At 42.5% G+C, this 24,683-nt stretch overlaps 3 protein-coding genes across 5 annotated transcripts in view; 1 reads left to right on the forward strand and 2 right to left on the reverse strand.

Annotated features, from left to right (window-relative positions):
- PDCD11 (programmed cell death 11) overlaps nucleotides 1–7,113 on the reverse strand; it is a 29,921-nt gene extending 22,808 nt beyond the window's left edge. For both annotated transcript variants that reach the window (XR_012776137.1, XM_075504621.1), the window contains exons 1-11: nucleotides 6,991–7,113; nucleotides 6,114–6,225; nucleotides 5,378–5,509; nucleotides 5,031–5,198; nucleotides 3,972–4,133; nucleotides 3,192–3,315; nucleotides 2,642–2,823; nucleotides 2,000–2,107; nucleotides 1,338–1,544; nucleotides 888–1,012; nucleotides 205–265 (exon numbers count right to left, since the gene is read on the reverse strand). Coding sequence is in view for 1 of the 2 variants with exons in the window: in XM_075504621.1 (XP_075360736.1) it covers nucleotides 205–265; nucleotides 888–1,012; nucleotides 1,338–1,544; nucleotides 2,000–2,107; nucleotides 2,642–2,823; nucleotides 3,192–3,315; nucleotides 3,972–4,133; nucleotides 5,031–5,198; nucleotides 5,378–5,509; nucleotides 6,114–6,215 (1,371 nt within the window). In the remaining variant the exon portion in view is untranslated. The remainder of the gene's footprint in view (nucleotides 1–204; nucleotides 266–887; nucleotides 1,013–1,337; nucleotides 1,545–1,999; nucleotides 2,108–2,641; nucleotides 2,824–3,191; nucleotides 3,316–3,971; nucleotides 4,134–5,030; nucleotides 5,199–5,377; nucleotides 5,510–6,113; nucleotides 6,226–6,990) is intronic.
- A 98-nt stretch (nucleotides 7,114–7,211) lies between these two features.
- ATP5MK (ATP synthase membrane subunit k) lies at nucleotides 7,212–10,536 on the forward strand. Of its 2 annotated transcripts, none has more exons than XM_075504627.1 (4): nucleotides 7,212–7,323; nucleotides 9,177–9,274; nucleotides 9,367–9,462; nucleotides 10,393–10,536. In XM_075504627.1, exons 2-3 carry the CDS (start codon nucleotides 9,188–9,190, stop codon nucleotides 9,457–9,459), a joined length of 180 nt encoding a protein of 59 aa, XP_075360742.1. In that variant the 5' UTR covers nucleotides 7,212–7,323; nucleotides 9,177–9,187; the 3' UTR covers nucleotides 9,460–9,462; nucleotides 10,393–10,536. The 2 variants fall into 2 exon arrangements, with proteins under 2 accessions (XP_075360742.1, XP_075360743.1); XM_075504628.1 differs by lacking the exon at nucleotides 7,212–7,323 and adding an exon at nucleotides 7,343–7,742.
- A 1,223-nt stretch (nucleotides 10,537–11,759) lies between these two features.
- TAF5 (TATA-box binding protein associated factor 5) lies at nucleotides 11,760–24,010 on the reverse strand. Its single transcript, XM_075504625.1, has 11 exons — nucleotides 23,453–24,010; nucleotides 21,941–22,181; nucleotides 20,433–20,748; nucleotides 19,582–19,745; nucleotides 18,821–18,956; nucleotides 18,192–18,312; nucleotides 17,066–17,195; nucleotides 16,020–16,184; nucleotides 15,400–15,577; nucleotides 15,073–15,250; nucleotides 11,760–13,740 (listed from the first exon to the last, which is right to left on the reverse strand). The coding sequence occupies exons 1-11, from the start codon at nucleotides 23,967–23,969 to the stop codon at nucleotides 13,523–13,525; spliced, it is 2,364 nt and encodes a 787-aa protein (XP_075360740.1). The 5' UTR covers nucleotides 23,970–24,010; the 3' UTR covers nucleotides 11,760–13,522.
- Nucleotides 24,011–24,683: the final 673 nt, after the last annotated feature.

Raw genomic sequence — 24,683 nt, forward strand, 5'->3', positions numbered from 1 at the left:
TGAAAACCTGAACAAAATGGGAAAGAAAAGTATCACATTCCATTAATCGAGTCCTGCAAGGAGAGGTTTTGCTCCTCACTTTCATCTCACTAGTCTGGATCAGAAGTTGAATACACATATTAGGCAGAGGAAATGCACATTAGCTAGATCATTGTTCTAAGTATAATGGCCACACAGTACTGTGTCAGTCCTGCAGAAGCTCACCTGCACCACATCCCCTGTGTGGATATCTTGGTATTGCAGAAACCGTGCTTCAATAATCTGACTAGGAAAGAGACACAGGAAGAGATGACCAATCAGTCAACCTGAAGGAAATCCAGGATCTTTGCCTTGCCCCAACTATCCATTATCCCACATACCCCCCAGTGCTCTACAACTCCAGAGTTCTGTGTTTTACTCCAACTGACCCACCTCCCAAAACAGCTCTCTGGACATAAAGCTCAGGGAGGTTCACTAGGCTCCATTCCAGGTGACAACCACAGCCAGTTATGGCCAACAGCTGTGGCTCCATGAAAGGGGACCCCATCATCTGCATTGCTTAAAGCCACATAGATGGAAATACTAAGAGGGCGAAGCAAAATGGGCTGGGACTTGGAAGATCAAGGTTCAATTTCCTCTTCAGCCACAGTCTTCTGGCATGATCTCGACAGAATTAATTTAGCCTTCCTGTGCCTCAGCCCACCAACTACGTTGATGGTGTCCCAGCTCCCTATAGTATGGGGAGGATATGCAAGATGCCCAGACAACCTGACATGAGACAACAGAGATACAAGCCAAAAACCCCAAATGGCAAGTTCCAGTCCAGCAAACCAATGTTGTATTTTCCACTCTCGACCAAACCCTTCTAATCCTTCAACCAATTTTCTGGAAGAGTCTATGAAACTTACTACTTCAGAGATACAATACACATCTCATCCATCAGGCTGTAGTCAATGATCCGACATTTATGTTTGCATCCTGTCTTAAATGCCCCAGGTTTAAAGGATTTTCTGGTTTTTGAAAGATGTTTCATCTAGAAAAAACAAATTACAATTTACTGTTTGGAAAATGGCAGCACTGATATAGATCTTAGGTTGAAGTGGCAGCCTCTGACCAAATTGTTCCTCTAACATACTCGCTCTATGCAGCAAGTTTCACCAGTTCTTCCTCAACAACCCTCCTACATTCTAACCTGAACAAAGGGAGGTATGATTTGGCAAACACCTTCCATGTTGTCCTAATTTTGTTGTATTTGTCTTACAAAGAACATAACAGTAGAAAATAAAACCTCCTCCTAGCCTCCTCCCCAGGCCACAAAGATAGCTATGGAGGACTTCCCTCACCGCCCTGGTACGTACCCGTGCAAATGCAAGAGTGCCATCATCGAGCTCAAAGATGGCACCAAACTGCTTGTAGAAAGCTTTCACTGTCGACTCTTCCACCACTGCCCCCATGCGATCATTGGAGAGCTGGTTCGGGGATCCCCCAGGGTGGAGGAAGGCCTGCCGTAGAGTAAGCCGCACCAACTTGGAGGTGGGGTGGATAGAGAGGATGCAAGCTTTCACCTGGGAGAAGATAATATGTTTGTTAAACACAAGTTTGTAAACAAAAGAGGAGAAAGGCACACTGCTCATGTTTTTAGACATTATGCTTGGTACCTGAACTCTTTGTCCCTGTACAAGTACCTCCCGTTGCTACTAAGACATCACTTCAGTTCTAACAGCTTCACAGATGAGGGATTTTTGCTTTTGTCTGTTGTTTATGGGCTAGTCTGATACATGACTGCACAAGAAATGTTCTATCACTTGCAAGTCTCTCATGCTTCCCAAATAAGTCTTCCATTACCCCAGGAACGGCTTTGTTCTTTAAAGCTAACGCAGCCATGATAGTAATTCAAATAAAAGATGAGAAAGACTGCTATTGTCAGTAAGATTTCAGAGATTATTCCACTGAAATGTTGGAGAAGACAAGAGATGTTGCAAGCAACATACCAACACCAGCCATCCTTCACCCTCCTTACCACTTGATCTGGAGAACAGTTCATGGATTTCTCTGGGTCCATGTGCATGAAATCCACAATGCCAGTGAAGGAAGACAGAAAGCTCACTTTGATCCCGAGTGGGGCCACCTAGAAAGGGGAAGGAAAAGATGCCAAAACAAATTTGCACGCAGTTTTCATGCAGCTCAGAAAGAGAGCGCAATTCACACGTTTCAAAAAAAGGCAGTCAGTGCTAATCAACAAGTACATCACAAGAGACAGGAAAACCGCTAACAATTCTGCTTTCTACACTGTTTTGCAAAAACAATCCTCTAGTTTTTCGATAATGCTGTGTTTACTCTGAAGACTACTGCTAACCTGTGGAATACTCTTCCTAGGCAAAGGCCAGAGAAGCACAAAATGGATCCTGTTCTGCTTCAAGTTTCATCACCAACTCCAGGCTGAAGCCTTTACACTCATGGCATCACAACCAGGACAGAGATCAGACCTTAGGTGAATGAAGTGGAGGCAGTGCTTAGCAGATCATAGTGTTTGCTACTGTAAAGTAATTGAGCCCAAGCACATAATTTTCCAGGGCATAAACTTCCACCTCTACTTCACTCGTCTCCCTACCTTCACCAAGGGTCAAAAAAAATCCCCCAAAAAACCGAAACCAGAGCTTACCTTCTGCACTCGAGCCTTCACCACCAGCCCTGGTAATAAATTAGAGAGGGTCCAGTTCTGTCGCTCTGTTGCAAGGGATGCAGCAACCTCTGATCGATCAATGGACAAACGGACCACTCTTCCCTCGTTCTTTACTTCCACAATGACACAGTTCAGGTTCTGGCCTATTTTCAAGTCAGGCCCTACAAAGACAAGTCACAGCATAAAACCTGCACCAGGAACACTCAGGGATTCCCTTCCGCTCTTCCCAAAGCTTTTTCAGAGTTCCCTCTATTTTAAGAAGTTAGAACTCCTCTCAATCTAAGTGAAGTCTATTGCCGGAAGGGATGAATGGTCTTGGAACAGTAACATAGCCTGTCAGAAAACAGGCTGAAACCCAAAAGCTTGTTATAGACCAGGCACAAAACTGCTGTTTTCAGCAACTCGCAAAGACTCCACCTTGACCCAATCTCACTGAGGTTCACTAACACCACAGATATAACACGCTTTAATCCCTGCCATTCTCCACCTCCATTTTAACCCCAGCAACTCCTTCTGCACTACCTCTTACCTCTCTTGACTGCTTTGATGTAATTTTGGGCTTTCTGACGAGGCAGAAAAGCATGAGTCCCACTGACTCCAATATCAATGAGGTAACCATGGTCTTCCACACTAGACACAAAGCCAGAGAGCAGCTGTTGGGAGGGAAGCATTGCAATTCAGTAACATGATGAAACAGCTGGGTCTTCAAAGAATGCACATGTGGTAAGAGACTCCCCACTCAAATACTCAATTCTTTCATGAGGACAGAGTGCTGAGTTTTCTAGAGCAGCAGAAAGAACACTACATTCTTTCTTATCAGAGAGCTCATCTGGTGGTGGGGTCTCAACTCTACCCTTATCCAACTATGCTCATATAGAGTTCACAAACCAGCAGGGAAAAAAATCGGGATGCTCAAAAATAGCAGGTGCTATTTTTTTTTGGAGCATGTGCTCTAATTGCAGGCACACGCCTGCAACCGTACAGCTGGAAACACAAAACCTAAACAACTAAGCACCTCTGCAAAGCAGGTTAAATACTATTCTCTGCATAAATAACAAAGAAACCTACTCAGAAATAAGTCATTTAATGACTTGTCCATATTGAACAGAATCAAGTGAATGGATTTCATGAGTGACAACCTGGAACCAAGACCCAATACTGCCCTCTCCTCCCAGGCCTCTTCCACAGTGGGAGCAGCTCCATGTTCTGCTCTGATCCCATGCAAGGACAAACTGAAATGTTCCCCCATGCACTGTGCAAGAGGCACCTCCAAAGTCTAGAGAGGCTGTGACAGACCCAGAACACCTACCATGCCCGATGCTAGTGCTGAAGCATTCAGACCCTTATTGACCTTCTTGGGGTCGATCGATAATTTGATACTCCGACGTCCGTCAGCACTTTTCTCAACACTGGTTACAATGCACCTGACCAGTGTCCCTGGAGAATACATGTCCGAGAGCGAATTCAAGTCCTGCCCAGCCAGATGGTCAAGAGAGAAACATACAAATTTTACAATATTAAATAATATAAGAAGACCAGAATTTGTTACTGAAGTAGCTTTTGAAATCAAAATCCCATAGGAAAGTCCTGTTTCTTTGTCAACATTACAATAAAAGACAGGAAATGCCACAAAGACCAGGATCTCTATATAGAGGCAGGGATGACATTACATGATGTTAGCAAGTCTAATAGGCTTTGCTTAAAAAGGAACACTGTGTCAGCCGGAGTCAGGAGGTTGCAGCTGAGAAAACACATCTACAGAGCCAACAGTGACCCTAACCTCACCTCCATCTTTAGCAGGGAAAACCACTACCACCAAAAGGCTAGCACACCTGGCAGATACCATGTTCCACATCAACTTGGAAAAACTGATGAAGCACTGACACCACAGAGACAGGATAAGAGATTATTCCATCCTCACTCTTTCTAGCAATCATAATTACCAGGAAATCGCAAAGCTTGCTTGGAAAAGCCAGTTCCAGACCAAGGTCAGCCTATGTTAGCACTACGTGGCAGCACGTTGCATACAGCAACACATAATGAAATTGCAAGGACCATGCTAATCCCCATGCCCTCACATCATCTTTCAACCACTTCCCTAACTTCTTCCCACCATTGCCTACAGCCAGGGATCAGTATTTAGCTTCAGCAGCAGATAGGCAGCACAAATCTCTTAATGTTCAACAGGCTGTCTACAAAGTTCAAGGACTATTTAGCCAAGGCTAAGGCACTGCAGGTGATCAAAATCAAGTCAGCTGCGAGACACCAGAAACCAGGCTCCTAAGCAAGACCTCAGGGTTGGTTCTGAGGTATTATTAACACTCGCTAGCTCCCAGGCACAAATCACAGCCCCAATCCCAGGTCTCACCTCCAGGAGTTCTCCTTGGGCCACCTGCTTGCTCAGCATTTTGCTGTAGGCATCGCTGATCTGCGTGACTGGCACAAATCCTGAAAGTCCATTGGGCAAGCTGATGACTAGCTCGTAGTCACTGACCTCTTTTATACAACCAAGGAGCAGCATCCCCTCACAGAGCGTCTGGGAAAGCAGGAAGAATAGCATACGGTGGATATCTTGGCAAGTCAGTGATAACAGGGTGGTACACACACTTGTGTCCCAAATCACTGATGTATTTTACAGGTTTACTGAGGAAGAAATGCCATTTTTACGCAGCCCAGAAGAGAGACACACACAAAATCAAACATTTATCCACAAACCTCAATTGTGAGTGGTTCAATATTCACAACATTGTCTTTAGCAGCAACTATTTTGTCTGCCTTGAACTTTTTCTGCTTTCCTTGATCCCTTTGGCTCCTTTTTCTTTTCTGGGATTGTTCTTCATGGTGAATCTAAAGCAGATTATAAGCAGAGAGGAAAAAAACAAAAATGGATAAAGAGACGAACGTTGCACTAAGGCAGAACTCCGCTGCCACGAATAAAATCAGAAGAAAATACTACGATTGGAAAAAAAAAAAGAGAATGACCTTGCTAATTACTGTATGTCTACATGCAAGCCTTCCAAAATATCTCCTTTTGGGGCTGAGGCCAATCGTTTATAAAACTGTGAATCTTGGGAATGGAAAAGAGTGGCGCAAGTGATCTGCACAGCACTCCACTAAACAGAAAAAGAAAGACCAAACTTAGGCTATATCCATTAACATTGGGACAAGATGCTTGTGGAAAGTTTAAAAGCTAAACCCTGATCGACAATTTTGATTGAACTTTTTCTGTCATCATATTCAACATGCATCAGACATCAGAGATCTTTAACAGATCAGAAGAAAGGTGCACGTCAGCAGTTATCTCTTTCTGGAAAGGTGCACGTCAGCAGTTATCTCTTTCTGGAAGTCCCTTCTATAGTTTACTGTAGAAGGGATGGGAAGGATTGTGGGTCATATTCTGACAGTGGAAGAGCTCTAAGAAGAGTTAATCAAGAACACGCAAACAACATACATCAAACAAATTGTCCCGCTCTAACTTTTGGTTGGGGGTTTTTCCCTCTGTGGGTTTTTTCTGGATGCCCCCTCGAGGAAAGTTTTCTTCCATGGATGCCATGCTTGCACTTCTATAGGATAAACGACAAAACAGAGATTAAACTTGCATTTGTTATGCTTGTTCCTCACAAACACTGAAGAGACATAAGAGTCAATTACCCCCAAACTAAGAAAGAATTCAGATGGCTACTTTACAGTTAGTCAGTGACAAAATAGAAATTCACATTTCTGTTTAACTACACTGAAGTGCTGCAATGGTCCATCTAAATACGTGCATCCCTAACACTTTTTACTATTGCCCAATTGTACTAAAATATTAATTTTTTAAGGCAGACAGATGCACCACATAGATATTCATAAAACTGCTTTAGCCATAAGTTTCCTGAACAGATCTTTACTACATTCAGTGGGGGCAAGCTGGAATTACCAGCTTCAGTCATCAAGGAGAAAGTTGTGACTGAAACGCTAAGTAAGCTTGGTCTGCAGGTTAATGTGATTTGATACACCTTTGTGTAACCTACAAGTATATCTCGCTATATATTTAATAGATATGTTTAACCTTACTACGTTTCAATCCGTAAACAACACCTTATTTATTAAGTCACGATTCACATTCTATTTATTACTTTGGTCAACAAGTACTTCTACAGAAATTAGCACTGAAACACTCTTTTATCAAATTTAAAGTAGCCTGTTAGACATATAAAACTTCTTTAAAAGTGAAAGCACATAATAAAGTTAAAGTTCATCATGGCACGCTTCATCGAAGGGCTCGCTAAGCAACAGAGACACCTTCCACGGCCGGTAACTGAGCCGGCTGCACGGCCAGGCCTTACCTCCCCGAGCCGCTGCCGATCTGGCCCCGCAGCCCCTCGCTCGCCGCTGCCGGGGGCGCCCGGGCCGGAGGAGCGGGGCTGGCGGCCGCACGCGGGAAGCACGGCGAGCCAAGCGGAAGCAGTACGCGGGGCAAGGGGGAAAGGGCAAGCGGAAGCAGCGGGACTGCTTCCCAGCCAACCAGAAGGAAGGGGGTGGAGAGAACCCGCTCGCGGGGGGGTGCAGCCAATCCGCGCGGCCGGCGGTGGCTGCGCGCGGCTCTCGGCCGCCGCCATTTTGTGGGAGGGCGCTGGCGAAGGGCAGAGCGCGGCGGCGGGACGGCGGCGGCGGCTGAGGTACCCCTGGGCGCCCGCGGGGGAGGGTGCCCGCCCCGGCCGCAGAGCCTCGCCCAAGCTCCCTCCTGCAGGGCTGCGCCGCCGGACGGGAGAGCGGCTCTCTGCGGTGCTGAGCTGTGGCTGTCCCCCAGGGCGCCCGCGACCTTCAGCCGCGGCGTCGCTTCCCTCCGCGTCCCTTCCCCCGGCCCGACGCGAGCTGAAGCGAGGGTCGCGGCTGTCGGCGCTAGCCTGCGCCAGCGAGACGGGCCCGGCTTCTGTGCGGAGCTGGGGCGAGCGCGGCAGCCGGTGGCGCCTGGTGTCAGGACAGGGGCCTGGCAAGGGCACCGGGTCTTTCTGAAAAAGAAAACTTGTGCTGTGATGTCTGGGCTCTGAGCCGTCCTCGGAAGGACGCAGTGACTCTTCTCTAGGCTTTTGCATCGGTCAGGCATAACAAAAGATGACCTTGGCTTTCCAAGTCATGTACGGCAGATGTTTAGGGGGCTTATTTCGTTAAGATTTTTAGCTATGACATAGTCAGTGCAGTTACAGGCATGCTTACCTGATTATACACCAGAGATACATTAGTGGATTGGGTTGGTATAAGAGCTGTGTTAATGAACATAGCACCTGCTATAGCAGTTGCTTGTATCCCTTTTCTGGGGTACTGCTGGCTACAGCATCTGCCTGGTTTAGTAGGTAACCGTGTGGCATGTGTGCTTCTTTTGAGGTGAGTTACAAAATAAACAACAAATGTTTGTTCTAAACATAAAACCCCCTTAAACATTAGAAAAATATCTCTCTAAACATTAAAAAGAAAATCCCTTTTATTATAAGGGTGATCAAATGCTGGAACCAGTTCCCCAGAAGAGTTGTGAAGTCTCCATCTCTGAAGATATTGAAAACCTGACTGGGCATGTTCCTGAGTGGCATGCTGTAGCTGCCCCTGCTTTGAGCATGCTGGGGTTGGGCTGTGCAAGAGGTGCCAACCTAAACCATTCAGTGAATCGGCAAGTATGCTATTGTAGCCATGCCAGGCTTTTGTGTTAATGAACTTACAGTAGACTTGAAACTTTGGTCCAGACACAGACAAAATCAAAAAGTGTGCCCTTATGTACTTAGTGTTTTTATTATTCCTGTGAAAGCGCTTCTGAGGCTTTGTAGCTGGCTCAAGTACCTTGCTGATCTAGCTGAAAACTAACTGGAAAAAAAAAGTATATTTTTATCTAGATCTGTGAATACTAGGGTGAGCAAGTAAGATGCATTAGAAATGTGCAGCTGAGAGCGGGGCAGTTCTTATTAACAACACTTGCACTCTAATATGGTGTAAAAGTTGTAAAGCGGCATTTTGAATCACAAAACAGAGTAGTGGTCTAGTCTGAATCTTGTCACCAAGTTTTTGGGTATGTAACTGAAGCTATTTCTTAGCTAAACTAGTGAAGATTATCTTAATTAGGTATTGCAGATTCCTGAACAATTGGTAGAAATTTGCCTGTGTTGAATGGTTGTGTAGGCAGGACTGGCAGGTCTCTTTGTAAGTGCTTTCAGGAATTTTCCCTTTTGTCATCATCATCATACTGACTTCCCTCCCCCCCAATGTTTAAATTGGGTTGAATAGATGCTGAAAATCATAAGTGTTCTTCCCTTCAGAACCCCTCATTTCCTTGTCTGTTCTTGTGTCACCTGTTTTGTACCTTAAGATACAGTCCTCTGAATTTGCCTGCTCCTTATGTATATCCACTGTCTGTTGAATTTCCTGAAAGCAGATTTAATAGCTGACTATGGAAGTATTAAGCTCAGTGTAGAGATCAGTTTGGTTTTTCTATTGATCCTGTCCAACTGACTGTAAAACTTAACTGTCCTGTATTGCTTGTTAGGACAAGCAACCATGGCTGGCCATGACTCAGGATCTCAACACCAGTTCACTGGATTTCAGAAGTACTTCAATTCCTATACCATCACAGGCAGGAGGAATGTATGTATTATGTATATTAACTTTTGTAGTCTAGTATAATGGTGTCTTCTGGGTTTTAGGATGAAACTAAACTTAACTTTTCTGTTTTCCAGTATGTAATAGCAACATACACAGGCATTGCAATGCTCATCTTGTATTTCAAGCTTAGACCTAAAAAGAAAACTCCTGCTGTGGCAGATAAGTAAATGGTAAGTGGCTGGTGTTCTTCCAGGACCAAAATGATTCAATGCCAGCCCAGGAAGAAAGAGTGACAAAGGACAAGTTGCTAATAATACAATATAATTAGAGAGAGAACACAGGCACGTGAACTTGGTATTTATCATTTGAAACCACAACTAAACTATAGCATCAGCTTATTTGGGGGCATTCTGAATGAAGTAGGTTGTTAAAGGGGGATGCAGAAAGGTGTACAGGATACCAGTATTCTGGTAGCAAAAGAATACAGGATACCAGTATTCTTTTTGTTCTTCTGACATGGTAAATGGGATTAGGGACATCATGCAGGGAAGAAGAGTAAGAAAGGAAGGAGGAATGGAAGGATGTTGTAGCTAGGTATATCAGGCTTTGCCTACAACTATTAGGTGCCTCTGGTCTGCCCTTTTGCTGTAAAATAGGGATAACTGCTGCTTTGTAGGTTATTGAAATAATAAAGTAGTACTTGAGGACTTACTTCTTAGTTGTAGTAGAGAATTCCAAGCAGAGATTAATGCAGTCTATGAAAACCTTCCTTTGAACAGAGAAAAGGAGCACCATATGATGGAACTGTGTATATCGCACACCTGATTATGCAAGGCCCATATAGAAGTGATAGGACTTGTCCTTTTATGGCAACAACCATGTGTGACAAAATTCTAGAGTCACTTTCAAATACAAAATTTCCACTGAAATGGCATTTTGAAAAAACCTATGGGCTGTCTTCATAGTCTGCAAAAAGGTGTAGAAAACAATGAGCTTGAGCATTGTTGTTGTATGTTAAAGGGACATCAGTTATTTCTTCCTGGGTGTGCTGAAACTTACCTGCTCGTAATTAAAGTTGTTTGGGCTTGGGGAAGGGGGATGCTCAGTTAGTAGTACCGCTGTGCAAGACTTGCTATGTTTGATCTCTCTTCTCTTGGCAGGTTGCTGGCATGTCTGAAACTCCAGTCTGTGTCAATGTAATGCAAGCTGATGACCTGTTGTGGCTAATAAAATACAAATAATTACTTGTTTTACTGGAAATATGAAATGGTGCAAAAATGCATAAATGTGGCGCTTTGCTCTTTTTTTTTCTCCTCTGTCAAAAATAGTTATTTGTAGTGGAGATGGAATAGCTGATTCCTGTCATTGTTATCTTAACTAACGTCTTCTGCTGTTATAACACACCCTAAAGTGTTCTGAGCACCTGGTAGTAACCTAGGAAAGACCTCAGCAGCATGACCATAATACTGGCACGGAGCTTACAGCTGATCAAAGCAGCTCCACACTTCCATGTCATGGTGGATAACAGTAAGCATACGTGGCTGGCAGTTACCTGGTTGCTCCCATTTTTTGCATTCCAAGCTAGTAGCTTACATGGAAACAGTGACTTCTTCACTGTTATTAATACAGTGCAGATTACAACTTCTGCCTCAGTTGTCTGAATTTTGCATAGAACCTGTTTGGTTTTGATGGAAAACCTCCCAAAGTAGACCAATCAAATTATGGTATTTGAGCTTTTTCTGTTACTGGCCTCTCTTGCAGAGGTAACTGCCAGAAAGAAAATGGCTTCCTTTGCCGATGTTAAGCTCTTACAACTCTGCATGTTCATAAACAGTGACTTAAGTAGTTCAGTGCTTATTTTTCCTGGATATAGCTTCTTAATAAATGAGGTGTTCCTACCACAGTTAGATATATTTAGCCCCCTACCTGCCCAACACTAAAATTTGCCTATCACGTTCTCCATCCACAGTGTCTTTCTGTATCTCAATTAAAACTCAATACCTTCCTTAGATGTCACATTAGTGCTGATGTGTGAATCTGATTATATGGCACCGGGCTTCCTGGAAGAGTGCCAGCAGCAGGGACTTCTGATGTAAAAGCATGCAAATATACTTCCCAAACTGAGGGCAGCAGGAGGTAGGCACAATTGCTGGGAAAAAAGGAGGGATAAATTACAGAGTCTTTATGCTCTCACACTCTAGTTCATGTATCTCAAAGGTACTTCCTGGGCCTTCTGAATAAATTAGTTGTCTTCCTCTCCCATGAGTGCATAAATGGCCTCTGCTGCATACAACTTTCCAGATGAATAATGGTTGTTTTAACAGTGTAATAGATCTAATTAGCTAGAACCCATCACCTACCCTTAGAACGAGATTTACATGAGATGGCTAGTCATCAGCTTACTGTTTCTGAATTAATTGTTTCTCTTGGCAGAGCGCTCACAGTTATGAGCACTGCTCTTGCTTCCATTGCAGCCATCAAGGGAAGAAGATACCTTCTTGTAACATATAGACACAAACTATGTGGTTTTAGTATTTATTATTATATCAAAAGTATAAAACTGTACAAAATACAAAGGCAGAATGTGGCAGTGTTTTTAATCTGTCAAAACTGTACATGCTTTGTTTTAGGTAACTTGTTTGATTCACTGTAATTGTACGTAAATCCAACTGGTCATATTGACAGCTAGGAAATTTTTTTGAGGTACCATTACACAAAGAAAATCCATAATCATTTAGTTTTAACCTTTTTTCTTTTAAAAAAAATTCCAGGTGAGCTTCCTAATGAATTTTCCACTCTTTATTTTGGTGTATAATGCCTGTAATATACCTTTACTCCAAGAATTAGAGAAGGAATGAGAGGGGAGGTAGCTCTATTTACCTTAGAAATGTCAAGTCTTATTTTTATTTTCACTAGAGAGCCAGTAGGTTGTTCAAGTGTCCAAGCCCTTACTGGAAGTAATGAGGAACAGAAAACAGATTTCCCTGTATACAGCTTGTAAGAGATTTAAAAAAAAAAAAAAACACCAAAACCAAAAAAACCCCCACAAGCCAAACGCATACAACAACAAATAAAAACAAAAATAAACAAAAACAATACCAAACCCACACCAAACTGGGCCTGTCCTTTGGGGGTGGTGTTCTCTGTTCAAAGACCCAGAAAGAAGTTCTACTTCCCTCTGTTTTGCATGTTTTACTGTTCCTTAGAAATAAAGCACTAAGCTTTCCTGGTTGTCCAAGAGTACTTACTGGGCTCCAGTGTTTTTGTGGGTGGAAATTGTCACTTCAGCAGACAAGCTGGCCTTTCAAAAGCAAACTGGTAATACACTTAGGACTGATTAATCCTTTTACTCTGCAATAATGTTGCAATTTCTTGGCTAGTTTTACATTTTGATCTATTAAACCTTGTGCAGAAAGGACGCAGGTTTTTAAAGTTCTTTCATATCTAATACAAAGTAAAAGGGTTTAAGTCCACTTTTTTAATAATGGGTATTTCAGTTGTGCCTCAGTTCCTCCCCCCCCCCCCCCTTTTTTTTTTTTCATACAATAAAGTATGAAAGTAAGTAAAGTTCACATTGCACTTCTGGTTGCTTATCACACTTATAGCATTGGCTACCTGTGAAAGCACAATAACAAGGTCTGTGTTTCCGATACCTCAAAAGAGCACAGGAGTTTGAAATCTTTTCAGGACTTAGTACTTGGATGCGTAAAACCCACACATGTAACTTTGCGGCAGTTCCCCACAAGCCTCTGCCCGGAGGACCTACTCTTTCAATGCCCTGTTTGTTGCTGTGATACTGTCACCATACCTGTTGCCCAGCCCAGGCTATAGTGAATTAAACTACATTCTTTTTTTCTGAAACAGAACAGTTTTTGCTTGTGTTTGAGACCGATGAAACATTTGCTAACCATAAATTAAGTGCTTTAAAAAAATCATTTGAGAACACATACCAAAGCTGTTAACTTTCCACAAGTTTCAGCAGAGCTCAATACCATCTCTGAGAGGAGACAGCCATTTTCATATATGTATATATATATTTTTTTTTATCAAAAGCACCATGAACAATTCCTTCTTTTACAGCCACGATGTCTTGTCAATCTCCAGCATTTTCAAACTGTGGATAAATATGCAATAGCAGAACTGAGAAACACTGCTTGCATCAGTTTACATAGTTTCATTTTTCCTGCAACAGACTAGTGGGATCCACCTGTACAAGACGTTCCTCGTCGTCTCATATCCTGAGATCACTACTGCAATGACTTGGCACAGTCAGTCTTGCAGCTTCCCAATTTACTGTGAACTGTAGGCTCCCGCAGCCAGCAGCAAGTTTCTGCGTGTAAAATGGAGGTGTACAACCGGGGTTGATTTGGTCATGTATGTACCTAGTAACAAGTCTTGTGAGTTTTCAGGCAAGTTTATATGTCCAGTGGCTGTCGTAAAGTCATCGGTTTCTAAATCTTCAAATGCCTTCACAGCATCCCACAGACGAACTGTGTTATCCATTGAACCTAAAAAGAAAAAAGAACAACAGTTTAAAGTATTTTATTAATAAAAAAGTTATATTAAAAAGTTACTGGCGAGCAAGTTAACAGAAATTAAAGCTCAAAAAGCAGCTTTGCTCGTACCTGTAGACTTATGCCCTTATCCTGCAAGGAAACAGACTTTCACAAGCCTCTAACATACTGAATGCACACATAAAGTTACCAGGATTTCAGCTTTCCTGTAATCTAACCTGAATGCCCTGTGGATAAAGCACAAAGAACTACTCTCTCAGAACACTTGGGTTTGGATTATATCACCTAACACTGGAAAAACAGGACCATCCTGAGGGCTAGATGCCAATTTCAGGAAACGTTTATGATTCTAAGTCACATAATAACAGTTTATTTATTTGATACAGGGAAGACAGCAGAATTTTGCAGGCCCAGTGGCCTGTGCTTTTACCACCCCGCAGGCTGGATCAAACCTGTACCCTGTCTGTTAGCTTTCACTCCTGCAATAGTGGCTCACTGAGGATTCTTGCTGCACTGCATTTAGGAACATACTACTAAATAAATCTAGAATATTCCTAGCTTCAAACATTCCTGGTTTCATGAGGAAATTACCCTGATGAAATTACAGTGTCTGTCCATCGTTTCTTCTGTCAGTAACTTGAACTTGTTGGCTAATTTCAATGAGTTGACAGAACAGAACAAGTTTCAAATTCATTAAATTCCTATACATTTTAAGAAAACAGTTCACTCAACATGGAGAGACAAAACTTTGTGCCTCCATGAAGGGAAAACTGGCAAAGGAGCTCTGCTATATTAGACACCAGAGAATCCATGTGGACAGGTAGGAAAAACAAGCAGGCTTCACAAGTTCTGCTACTCGTAGACCTGATTGTTAATATAACACACACATTTCTATATCAAAAATCTACCATGAAGAAATAGTAAGGGTGTGGATAACTCATCTTCCTTTCTATCCCTTCCTCTCTCCTTTTTAGTCCTGCTGCATGTCCCACTCTCATTCCAGTATCCTGCGCCTCTCTAGTCCAGTCACTTCTTGTCTGCCCTAGAGTTATTTCTAACTTCAGATTCCACCCCCAACACTGTACACAGGTCCCAACCTTCACTATCGTCTAACTGCATAACACCTTTCCTTCAGTTCCTGGAAGAGTGAGGGGCCATACTTCACAGTCCAGTGAAGTACTTGCCTTGTACCAGCAGTTTTAAGTTGCTGCTTTTGCTAAGCAAGTGATTCTACTTTGTCTTCCTCAATTTAAAGAACCAATTATATAATTCCTCTTCAGACTTACGGAACACAACAGCAACTTCACTGTTTCCAGTGAATTTTACCTGATGCTAAAATCTCCCCATCTCTACTGAATCTGAGCGCGTAGATAGTGTCAGTGTGCCCTTTCAATTCTCCAACCATCAAGCCATGTCCAATATCCCACAGCAGAACTCTTCCATCTGTCGCTCCAGTAGCCAGGAATCGTCCATTAGGAGAAAATGCCAATGAATGAATTGGTCCCTAAAACAGACAGTTAGGGGGGGACCAAACAAGTTAATTAAGTCTATTCACATGCAGTCAGTCAAGCCGTATTCGTTCTGAACACTATTCTTCAGAATCTCATCACAGAAATAAAAATCACTTTCACACTGTGAGTGATATGCCTTTACCTTATGTCCAGTGAATATTCTTACACAATTCCCATTCAAAACATCCCAGAGCCGTATAGTCCTGTCTGCCGAGCCTGTGGCAATATAGTTGGAGTTCGGATGAAATCGGGTACACGTCACATCAGCAAGATGGCCAGCAAATATCCGTAAAGGTTGGTAGTGATCCGTTGCCCACAGACTGAAAAGAAAAGCTTTATTAATAAAGAGAACCCTAATGAAGTTCAGTATCTGTTGCACAATGAGGAATAAAAGGAAGTAATTATGCAGTGGTTTCTTACTGGTCACTTTATTGAATTAGCAGGATCTGTGTTCGAAAAGTATACTTTTCAGAAGGGAGAAATAAAGAATATTCTGTCAAGTTGTTAAACAACTGGAAGAGAATACTTTTAATCAGATGGTCACATAAGAGGACACCATCTCTTTAGTCATCAGATAATTTTATGTGTGTTGAAAAGAAAAAAAAAAAAACCACATTAAAACATTTGTTCAGTATTTTAATTGACACAAAATAAAATTTCTTTCCAGTAATAGGGCAGGCTAGAGTATATCAAGCTATCACTTTCAAGGTTAATCCACCACAAACTGACCCAGACAAGTAAAAAACCCATCCAGTTTCTTACCGAGCCACTCTGTCATGTCCCCCTGACACAAAGTAATAACCATAAGGAGAGAACTGTGTATCCCATACTGGATAGTTGTGTCCTTTATATCCCACCAAACACGTGAACGTTTGGAGACTCCACAATCTGACAGTGCCATCCTCAGAACAGGACAACAGATAATTCCTGTCACAGGAGAAAGTATAGCATATTACATATCAAACTTACACAGGGACTGTATAATCATTGCATAAACACTACGAGATGTCTATAAGAAAAACTGTCCACTGAACAGCATCTGTTTAGCATGTCACATATAAATCAGCATTTTGGTGGGGTAAGCAACAATAACCAATTCAAGTAGAATCCAGTCCTAGGCCCTTATGCAAAAGAGAGAGACTATAACTCTAAACCAAATTTCAGGATTTCCTGAAAGAGAATTCATATGATGTTCCCATTCTCCATTCATAATTTCAGACTCTATATTCATGTTCCACACAAAGTTTACTTCTCAACTGTGTTTCTGTGATGGTTGTTTCCTGACTAGACACATGCAAAAGCAAAACTTTAGACATTTAAACCTCCTTTCTACTGTCCAAGCTCTCATAATTACATAATGGTTTTAAATCTCTTATTTTAAAGATACTATTCCATACATTTTGAAAATAAAGTCTCAATAGAATATGAGAAACTTGAAGAAGTGCAACAATATACTACTCAGTCTAGTTTTATGTTTTGCAATACTGTAAGTGCAATCAATGCTGCAGTATGTTTCCTCTCTACAATTCAGTTAGTCAAAACCCAGCTTAAACTACAGTTTGCAAAAAAAATGGTCTATTTTGCCATCAAAGTCCTGAACCTCAAAAAAAGGGCTGGCATCCTCAGGTCCACTTGATTTCAGTAATACCTGATGGTGCCCTACACCCTGAGCATAATGAGCACTTACACTCGCACATAGTTTCTTATAAGCTGCATAAACAAGACTGCATTAAGAACATGTTTACATTCAGTAGCATACAATTAAAACTCAAGACAAGCAAACTAGTTAGCTTGTAAACTTATTTTACCTATCAGGACTGAAGCTGGTGCCATAGACAGGTCCACTGTGACCATACAAAATCTTCAACTCACTTGCTGTTTTCTCATCCATGATCCTCTCCAAGACATCGTCTGATTCTTTGTCGATGAGACTGAGGTCTGCAATATTTCAAAGTTCATGTATCATAATAACTGTCAGAAGTTCAAAGATAAATGCCATAAACAGGAAAACAAATAATATTCTCTCTAAAAAAGGCAAGTATGATGTGAACATGACAAAGTACCCGGGAATTGGTAAGTTCAAAATGTATTATGGCATTTAAAATACTTTTTACCATTGTAAAAGGTGAAAATAATGCTTTACATAAATAATCACTCTTACGTAAGTCTTCACTGAGCTAAAATAAACTAATCCTGACGTGTGTTATTTTTCATACATATATTGTTCAGCCTCCAAACATGATAACTTCTTGATACAGATACCAAATTTTCACGCCTTTTCGCAGGAAGTTAATATGCCACAAACACACTTTACAGGCATGTTTTGACAGCTGCACACTACACACAACTTAAAATAACTTTTAGTCTGTAGGCTACTGTTTGCTGAACGTCATGACCACATCTCAGTTAAATATCAAGATTAAGAAACGTTTGCGTGGTATCTAGCTGCAACCTCAACACATCGTCCTGTAGCTCAACACCTATGCAAATTAATGGAAACCAGGCCTTTTTAATTCTGCTGCTTATATAACATTCTCCTCCATCCTCCTCAAGAGTTCACTCCTATAACTTCCCCCAGGGTACCTCTAGGCTCTCCCCTAGATCACCTAAACCCAATTGTCTACTACCCCCTGTAGTTACCATCCAGTTAAGAAGCAAGATGGCTAGTTCCACACTAGTTACGGCTAGTTCCAAGCTCCATGCACTGACCACCTCACAGCAGGTGTACACACCAGATTTCTCATTCCTTTAAAAATGTTGCTAATGGTAGTATATAAGATGCAATCATACATCTATGCACATATTGTTTCTTCAAAGTGAAAGCATCTAACTGCTGAAGACAACTCTCCTGCCACAGACATCCTTCTCTGTTCACGCAACACGCAGCTGTCACAAGTAACGCATGCTCATATTAAGTGTTATTGTCTTAATTACCTGCTGCTGTTTTCACACTACGTAGCTTTTTCGGAGTCACAGACCACACTCTGACAGTAGAGTCAGCAAAGCCTCCTACAATCATGCTAGAGTCATCTGTAATATCCACCGCAGTCAGACCCTATACACGAAATATCCATTTACATTGTTTGTATCTTTCATGATGCATTTCAAATATTATGAAATCCTAAGTACTAATAAGAAAATTAACTTGACTTATTTACAAAAATAAGAGGGAATTATTCTAGGACAGACATAAATACACATAAATTCTTGCACCATTAAAAATAAAGCTATATGAACTAAGCACAGTCAATAGTGACAAAACAGTACTGTTTTCCAGTATTTTGGTGCAAAACATCTACTGTATTCTGTACACTTAGGGCCCCACAGGAAAAGCGAAAGAAGGAGCCATGGCAAAATCAGAGCAAACCCAAGGAACACGGACATTAAATAGTTTAAGGAGTCTTTAAAAAGAATTTTGAAGATTTTGGAACATAAACTTTGCAACACATTCCAAATACTCCAACAACCCTTGCCAACTCTGTTAAGTCTTCTTTCTTTATTTAGAGTGATGTTTATAATTTTGATTCCCTTTTCCGTATTACCCAAACTCTTCTTTTACCAACCTGGTAAGCATTAAGGAACGTGTAGAAACAGATGGAGGGTAGGCACTCTGGGCCAAGACGCACACGCCTTGCAGCTTCCTTCATATTCATTACTTTATCCAGCTTGTCAGAGTCTTTCAGTTCAGGCAGAGGAATTCTACAAGAAGCACACATTTTTACGAACTTGCACCATTAAAATAAAGCTATATGAACGAAGCACAGTCAATAGTGACAAAACAGTACTGTTTTCCAGTATTTTGGTGCAAAACATCTACTGTATTCTGTACACTTAGGGCCCAACAGGAAAAGCGAAAGAAGGAATTGCAGCAAAATCAGAGCAAAACCAAGGAGCACGTTCCATATTGTTAATCTAAACAAAGAAAGCGAAATCTTCACATGCAACCCTATACCTCCATATTCAAATACAAAACAAGAATTAGAAAAATGAAAGACTATGTAGAAGATTAACTGATGAGAAAAAGAGCCAGTAGCTTTAAGAATTTCAGACAGGCAGTGGAATGAGATAAATAATTGAGTATGACCTGAAAAGATTAGTGGGTAACTGAGTAAAATTTTATCAAGGGAAATCTAGATTGACTTGAAGGGCAAAGACAGAGGGTTGTATGCTACGCTTTCCATTACCTCCCTTAGAAGTCTTACGGCTAAAGCTGTGTACAGCTGAAATGGCCAAAATGCTAAAAATGTCATGTGAACAGCGATACAGATTTGGCATGACAAGACTGGATTTAATGAGACTTCTCTACACATTGTCCCCTTGGTACCTGTTTTGGGGAGGAGCATTAGGGTCTTGTTTTTTACTTTTTGACCCTACACTATCTTTTTTAGGTTTTTTCTTCTTTGGCTTTCCTTCCTCATTTTCTCCTTCTTCATCTTCATCATCCAAAGGCACATCAAACTCTGGTTCTTTCAGTAAGCCAAAGAAAACCTGCAAGCCAATAAAACGCACAAGAGGCAAAACAGTAATTGCTGTTCTTACTGAAAGCTGATTTTTTTGATGCAAACTTTTCAATGTAATAGTCCAAGCAATAGAGCTGCCCCTTTAAAACTGCTATGTTTAATATTACTGCATACATTATTGGTTAGCCCATAACAAATGTAGTATATTTTCTGCTGTTTTACCCAGCAACTGATGTGGACAACTGTTAAGTTCTCCCATCATCTCTTAGCACTTCCTTAAAGCAGAATCCCTACAGCTTACATAATTTATCTGTATAGTACTGTGGTACTACACTGTCAAGAGCTACACAAACAGCCCTTGCAGTAACAACTGGCAGTAAGTAAGAATTACATCTGTTGTACAAAAGAGGAAGCCAAATAGTCAGGTGTCCATTTTAAAGCCACAGAGTAATTCATGAGTTAGTTTAAGTTTAATTCAGTGGGCTGAATACAAGGTTGTCTCTCAAAGGGGTTTAACAGTTTCCTCTACTGGACAGTGACACATCTTGATCTCTCTACTCCTGCCAACAACTATTTGTACAGTTTTCTTCCTTTGTTCTGTTCATGCTGTCTTTTAAGATCTCAAGTGACAATTGTCAGTCTATACTAAGGTATCTCCCTGAAAAACTAGGGAGAATTGTTCAATTATAAAAGTGCAATAATCTTTCCCTCCTACCTTTGCTTTATTAGCCTCTCGTTTTGCCTCCCCAGCCAAGCTTCCAACCATAGCATCTATCTGTTGTTTACTGCGAGGCATTCCATCAAAGATATCAATGTAAAGATGTTCCTGAACAATGTTCCAGATCTGATTGTTCTGCTTTTCCTGAAGATGCCTCTTCAAGAGTTGGTAAGAGTCACGGGAAATACGCAGCACAAACTTGCTTGTTCGGAAATCCAGCATGGTCTCGTTACCTTTCATATGTTCTTTTTTGGTTAAGCTAGATAATACACGCAGGTCATCCTGGTAATAGCACTCCTGATCCCCATGAAATCTATTGAAACAATTTAAGATATGGTAAAAAATTTATTACAAAAACATTATCTCCTAAGTGCACACTTATTTACATTACTTTAACATGAAACGTATATGTAAGGACTTTTCGGAAGCTACAGACTACACATGGGATTATTTTTCTGCTGAAATAAATTTCATCCTGGGAAAAATACGCCAGTGACTTACTGTATACAGTAAGAGCATTCAACAGCTAAAAAACAAGATGAAGAGAATACACAAATGGAACCTCACAGATTTTCATACACCCAAAGCATTCTTGCCTGAAGTAAATAGTTATGCTAACATGTTTATTTACAGAAATGAAACCCTAATTTGTGGTATCATAAAGTACAGGGCATTTTTTATTACGCAAGACTACTTGGATGTATTTATATCTGATTCATTATATGAATATGCACATTTCATAGTATATATCTCTCTCACTCTCCACTTGCATTATCTAATAGCTAACATATGTCTAGAGTTTCCATTTTTACTCAAACCATGTTATAAAATAGTTGTGGCAGGGAACATTTTAACTATTTAGAGAACCATTTTTGCTGACCATATTGGAGGGAGACAAAGTTATCCTTTTGGATTGAAATATTTCATAATTAGTCTGAATCCAGAAAACAAATTAAGTTTAATTTTCTTCTCAAGTGATAAAGAAGTGAAACATAGTAAGAGCACAGAAAGTTATAGATTAGCCATAAATTAATTCCTTTAATCTCATTTGAAGAATTTCAATATACATGCTATGACATTAGCAAATACTTACAGTGAACATTACTTTGGCATCTCAGTGCAATTTTCCAGTGCTAAAAAATGACCCCACAATCTTTCCCTAAAGAAGCAGCATCTCTTCATTGATACTTTTGCAGCAAGGAGCCCATCAGCTCACCATAAAGATGGTTCAAAATCTGCCCATGGACAGTTCAAAAGCATGTAGTTTGCACATCTTTCTAACATAGGAGATTGGAAAAGGATTTAAGAACAGTTACTGTAATCCATGGCACCATTACTTCAGATTCCAAATCTCTTCAACATTAGAGAAGAAAAATAATACGTACATATATATATATATATATATATATATATATATATAAAAAAACCTATGCTACTATAGCTTACAGATTTAATCAAAGTAGCAAACACAAAATAATGCAAATGCACAAATGAAAATAAATTACCTTTCAAAAAAAGACTTTGCTTCACTCTCATGTTGATTGTAGACCAATTCCAAGTACATGTGCACAAAGAGAGGATAAAACAGCTGAGACAATTCTGCTCGATGACAGTCCAGGGAACACTCAATGAAGTGTTTTAATCCACTGTAGTATTCCTCGTACAGCGTCGGGTCCCCCTGTTGATTGTAGGCAGACAATACTGCACTCACATCTGGCTGATCTTCCACGACAACGCCTCCTCCAACTGCAAAAGCATTAGCATATAACAAGAACTTGTAAGATAGCCTGAAAGAGCTAGCAAACGTACAGTGGCTAACAACTCCACTGGTAAGGTGAGGCACTCTGAGCAAAACATGACACTAAGTCTTGTGGTTGTTCAGCGTTAAGTTTAAATGATACCAGTGAGAGGATGGTAGCACATTATAGTCCAGCAGCCAATTCTCCTAGCACCTTCAGCCATTTTTTGTGCTTTCCCTGCCAACAGTTGCCTATAAGGTATTTAACAGACTGCCTAATTCAGTTAGGATTGTAAGTGTAAAGGAAGAAGCCACTAACATCACCAAAATACATTATCTTTACTGCTAAGGCTAGAAACTGTCAAATGAGGAGTGGAATCTTTCAAAGCCTGTAAGATATACCCACTATAATTATTTTGCTTCCAGTAAACAAGCAAATTAAGTTCATCAAGTGAACAATTCACCAAGACAGGGCAGTGACTTTTTGTTACTTGCTAACACTGAGAGCTCTGTTCTCCATAGCAGTCATTAAACGTTTTCATTGTTTTGTCTTCTATGTAAAAACAATTGCACCAGGTGATACCAAGAACAAGCTGACTTTATACTGTGCATTTACTGGAACTCGGACATATCATTTCCTGAAATTTCATGATACTATTCTGTAAAGCTGCCCCACAGAACACCATGATTAAAAATACCTAGACTCCAATTATCTAAAGGACATCTCAAGTACCCAGCAACACGATCCAGAAATGTATAAAGCCTCCTCTACAAGTATCCTACAGCTCTTTCTTCAAAATGCAGCCTCTACATCAGGCCTCCGTTCTCATCCCTGTGGCCACATCTTGGACCATCACCTCTAACTACAAAGGAAACCTTCAGCCTCCTGCTAGGCTGTTAGTCCAGATGGGACACAAAGACAAGGGGAAGCAACTCTCACTTTTGACAGTGCTCCCCACAAATACAACAGATACCCGGTCCTTGGTCCCTTGCTCTAGGGAGGGCACCCCCAGGAGATCCCGATCTCTTCCCGAGTTGTATGGGGGAATGACACACTCGGGGACCCCCCCGAGAAGGCCGGGGTAGACTCTCACCTCGCCCCCCACGGACGGCCACCCCAAGGGAGGCACGACCTGACACCGACCCTTGTACTCCAGCATCACGGAGAGCCCCCGGGGGTGCGGAAGGCACAGGGCCCCCCCAGTCCCCAAGGGTCCCGCCGGAAGGGGGCGGCCTCCCGCCCCGGGCAGCTACCCCGCAGCCCCCGCGCGGGCCCCACCTTTCCCCGGCGGCACGGCGGCGACCGCCGCCACCCCGGGGCTGGAAGAGGCGACAGTGGCGGCGCTGCCTCCTATCGCGATGGCGGCAGCGGTGGTGACCCGGCTGAGCAGCGCCTCGCCGCCGGCGGAGTCCGCATCGCCGCCCGGGACTCCCAGAAGCCCGGCGCCGGCGGGGCTGAGGGCAGCAGCGCCGAGGTCGTCGCCGAGCAGGCGGGCTTCGCGGCGCAGGATCTCCTCGGACTCGCGGAGGTTGCTGCGCCGCAGGAACTGCAGCACGGCCACGAGCGTCTGCCGGTCCAGCGCCGCCGGGGAGGCGGCCGGGCCCGGTGCCGCAGGCTTAGGGGGCGCCGCCTCCCCACCGCTCCCCGCCGCCTCCCCCTCCGCCGCCGCGGCTGGGGGAGCGGCGGGAGCGGCGGCAGCGGCTGGAGGAGCAGCAGGGGGCTGCGGCGGCGTCCCCGCCTCAGGGTCCGGCTTTACCGCCGCCACCTCCGCCGGCTCCTCAGGTAGTGCCGCCATCTTGCATCGCCCCCCATTCGCCGGCAGCGGGCGGCCGCCGCTAGGCGCGAACGCTCTTGCGACAGTCAGGGCAAAGGACGGGTACTGCAGCCGCTGACTACCTAGGCACTCGCGACTTCATTTTGCGACGCTGCTAGGAGCGCTTTATGGCAGCGGGAGTGGCATGAGTCTGGAGGAGCGGTTGTGAGGCCACCGCTGCGGTGTGGGCGTCCTGGCACTAAATAAGTGTAATTTCGGGTAGTGACTGCGCGGATATGAATCACGGAGCTCAGCGGTGCTTGCGGCGTGCGTATGCGAGAAACCTCGTCCGGAAATGGATTGCTTGGGTTTTAATAAGCCACAACCGATGCCCTTCTTGGAGTAGGCAAAGGATAGCCTTGCTCCGAGTTAAATTAATTACGGCTGGGTCGTTTGATTTTCCAGGTATTTCTAAGATTGCTTCTTTTATTCGCGTTTGGTAAATATGGATTCGTTGATATTACAGAATTAAAACCTTTTTTTGAATGAAACGGGTATCTTGTGATTGATGCGCTTTCGTGAAAAATTAAACGTTTGCCTGTGCTTCATTAGCGAGTCAATTCCTAGCTGGAGGAGCGACGAGTGTAAAAGAACTGTAAGAAGAAAGCTGCAGGCTATAAAAATTACTAGCCGGTTGAGCCTCAGCGCATGCGCAATGGCGCGACCCCGTGTCCGCTAAAACTACAATTCCCGGCA

The sequence above is a fragment of the Mycteria americana genome, chromosome 6, assembly GCF_035582795.1.
Source record: "Mycteria americana isolate JAX WOST 10 ecotype Jacksonville Zoo and Gardens chromosome 6, USCA_MyAme_1.0, whole genome shotgun sequence".
Classification (NCBI taxonomy): Eukaryota; Metazoa; Chordata; class Aves; order Ciconiiformes; family Ciconiidae; genus Mycteria; species Mycteria americana.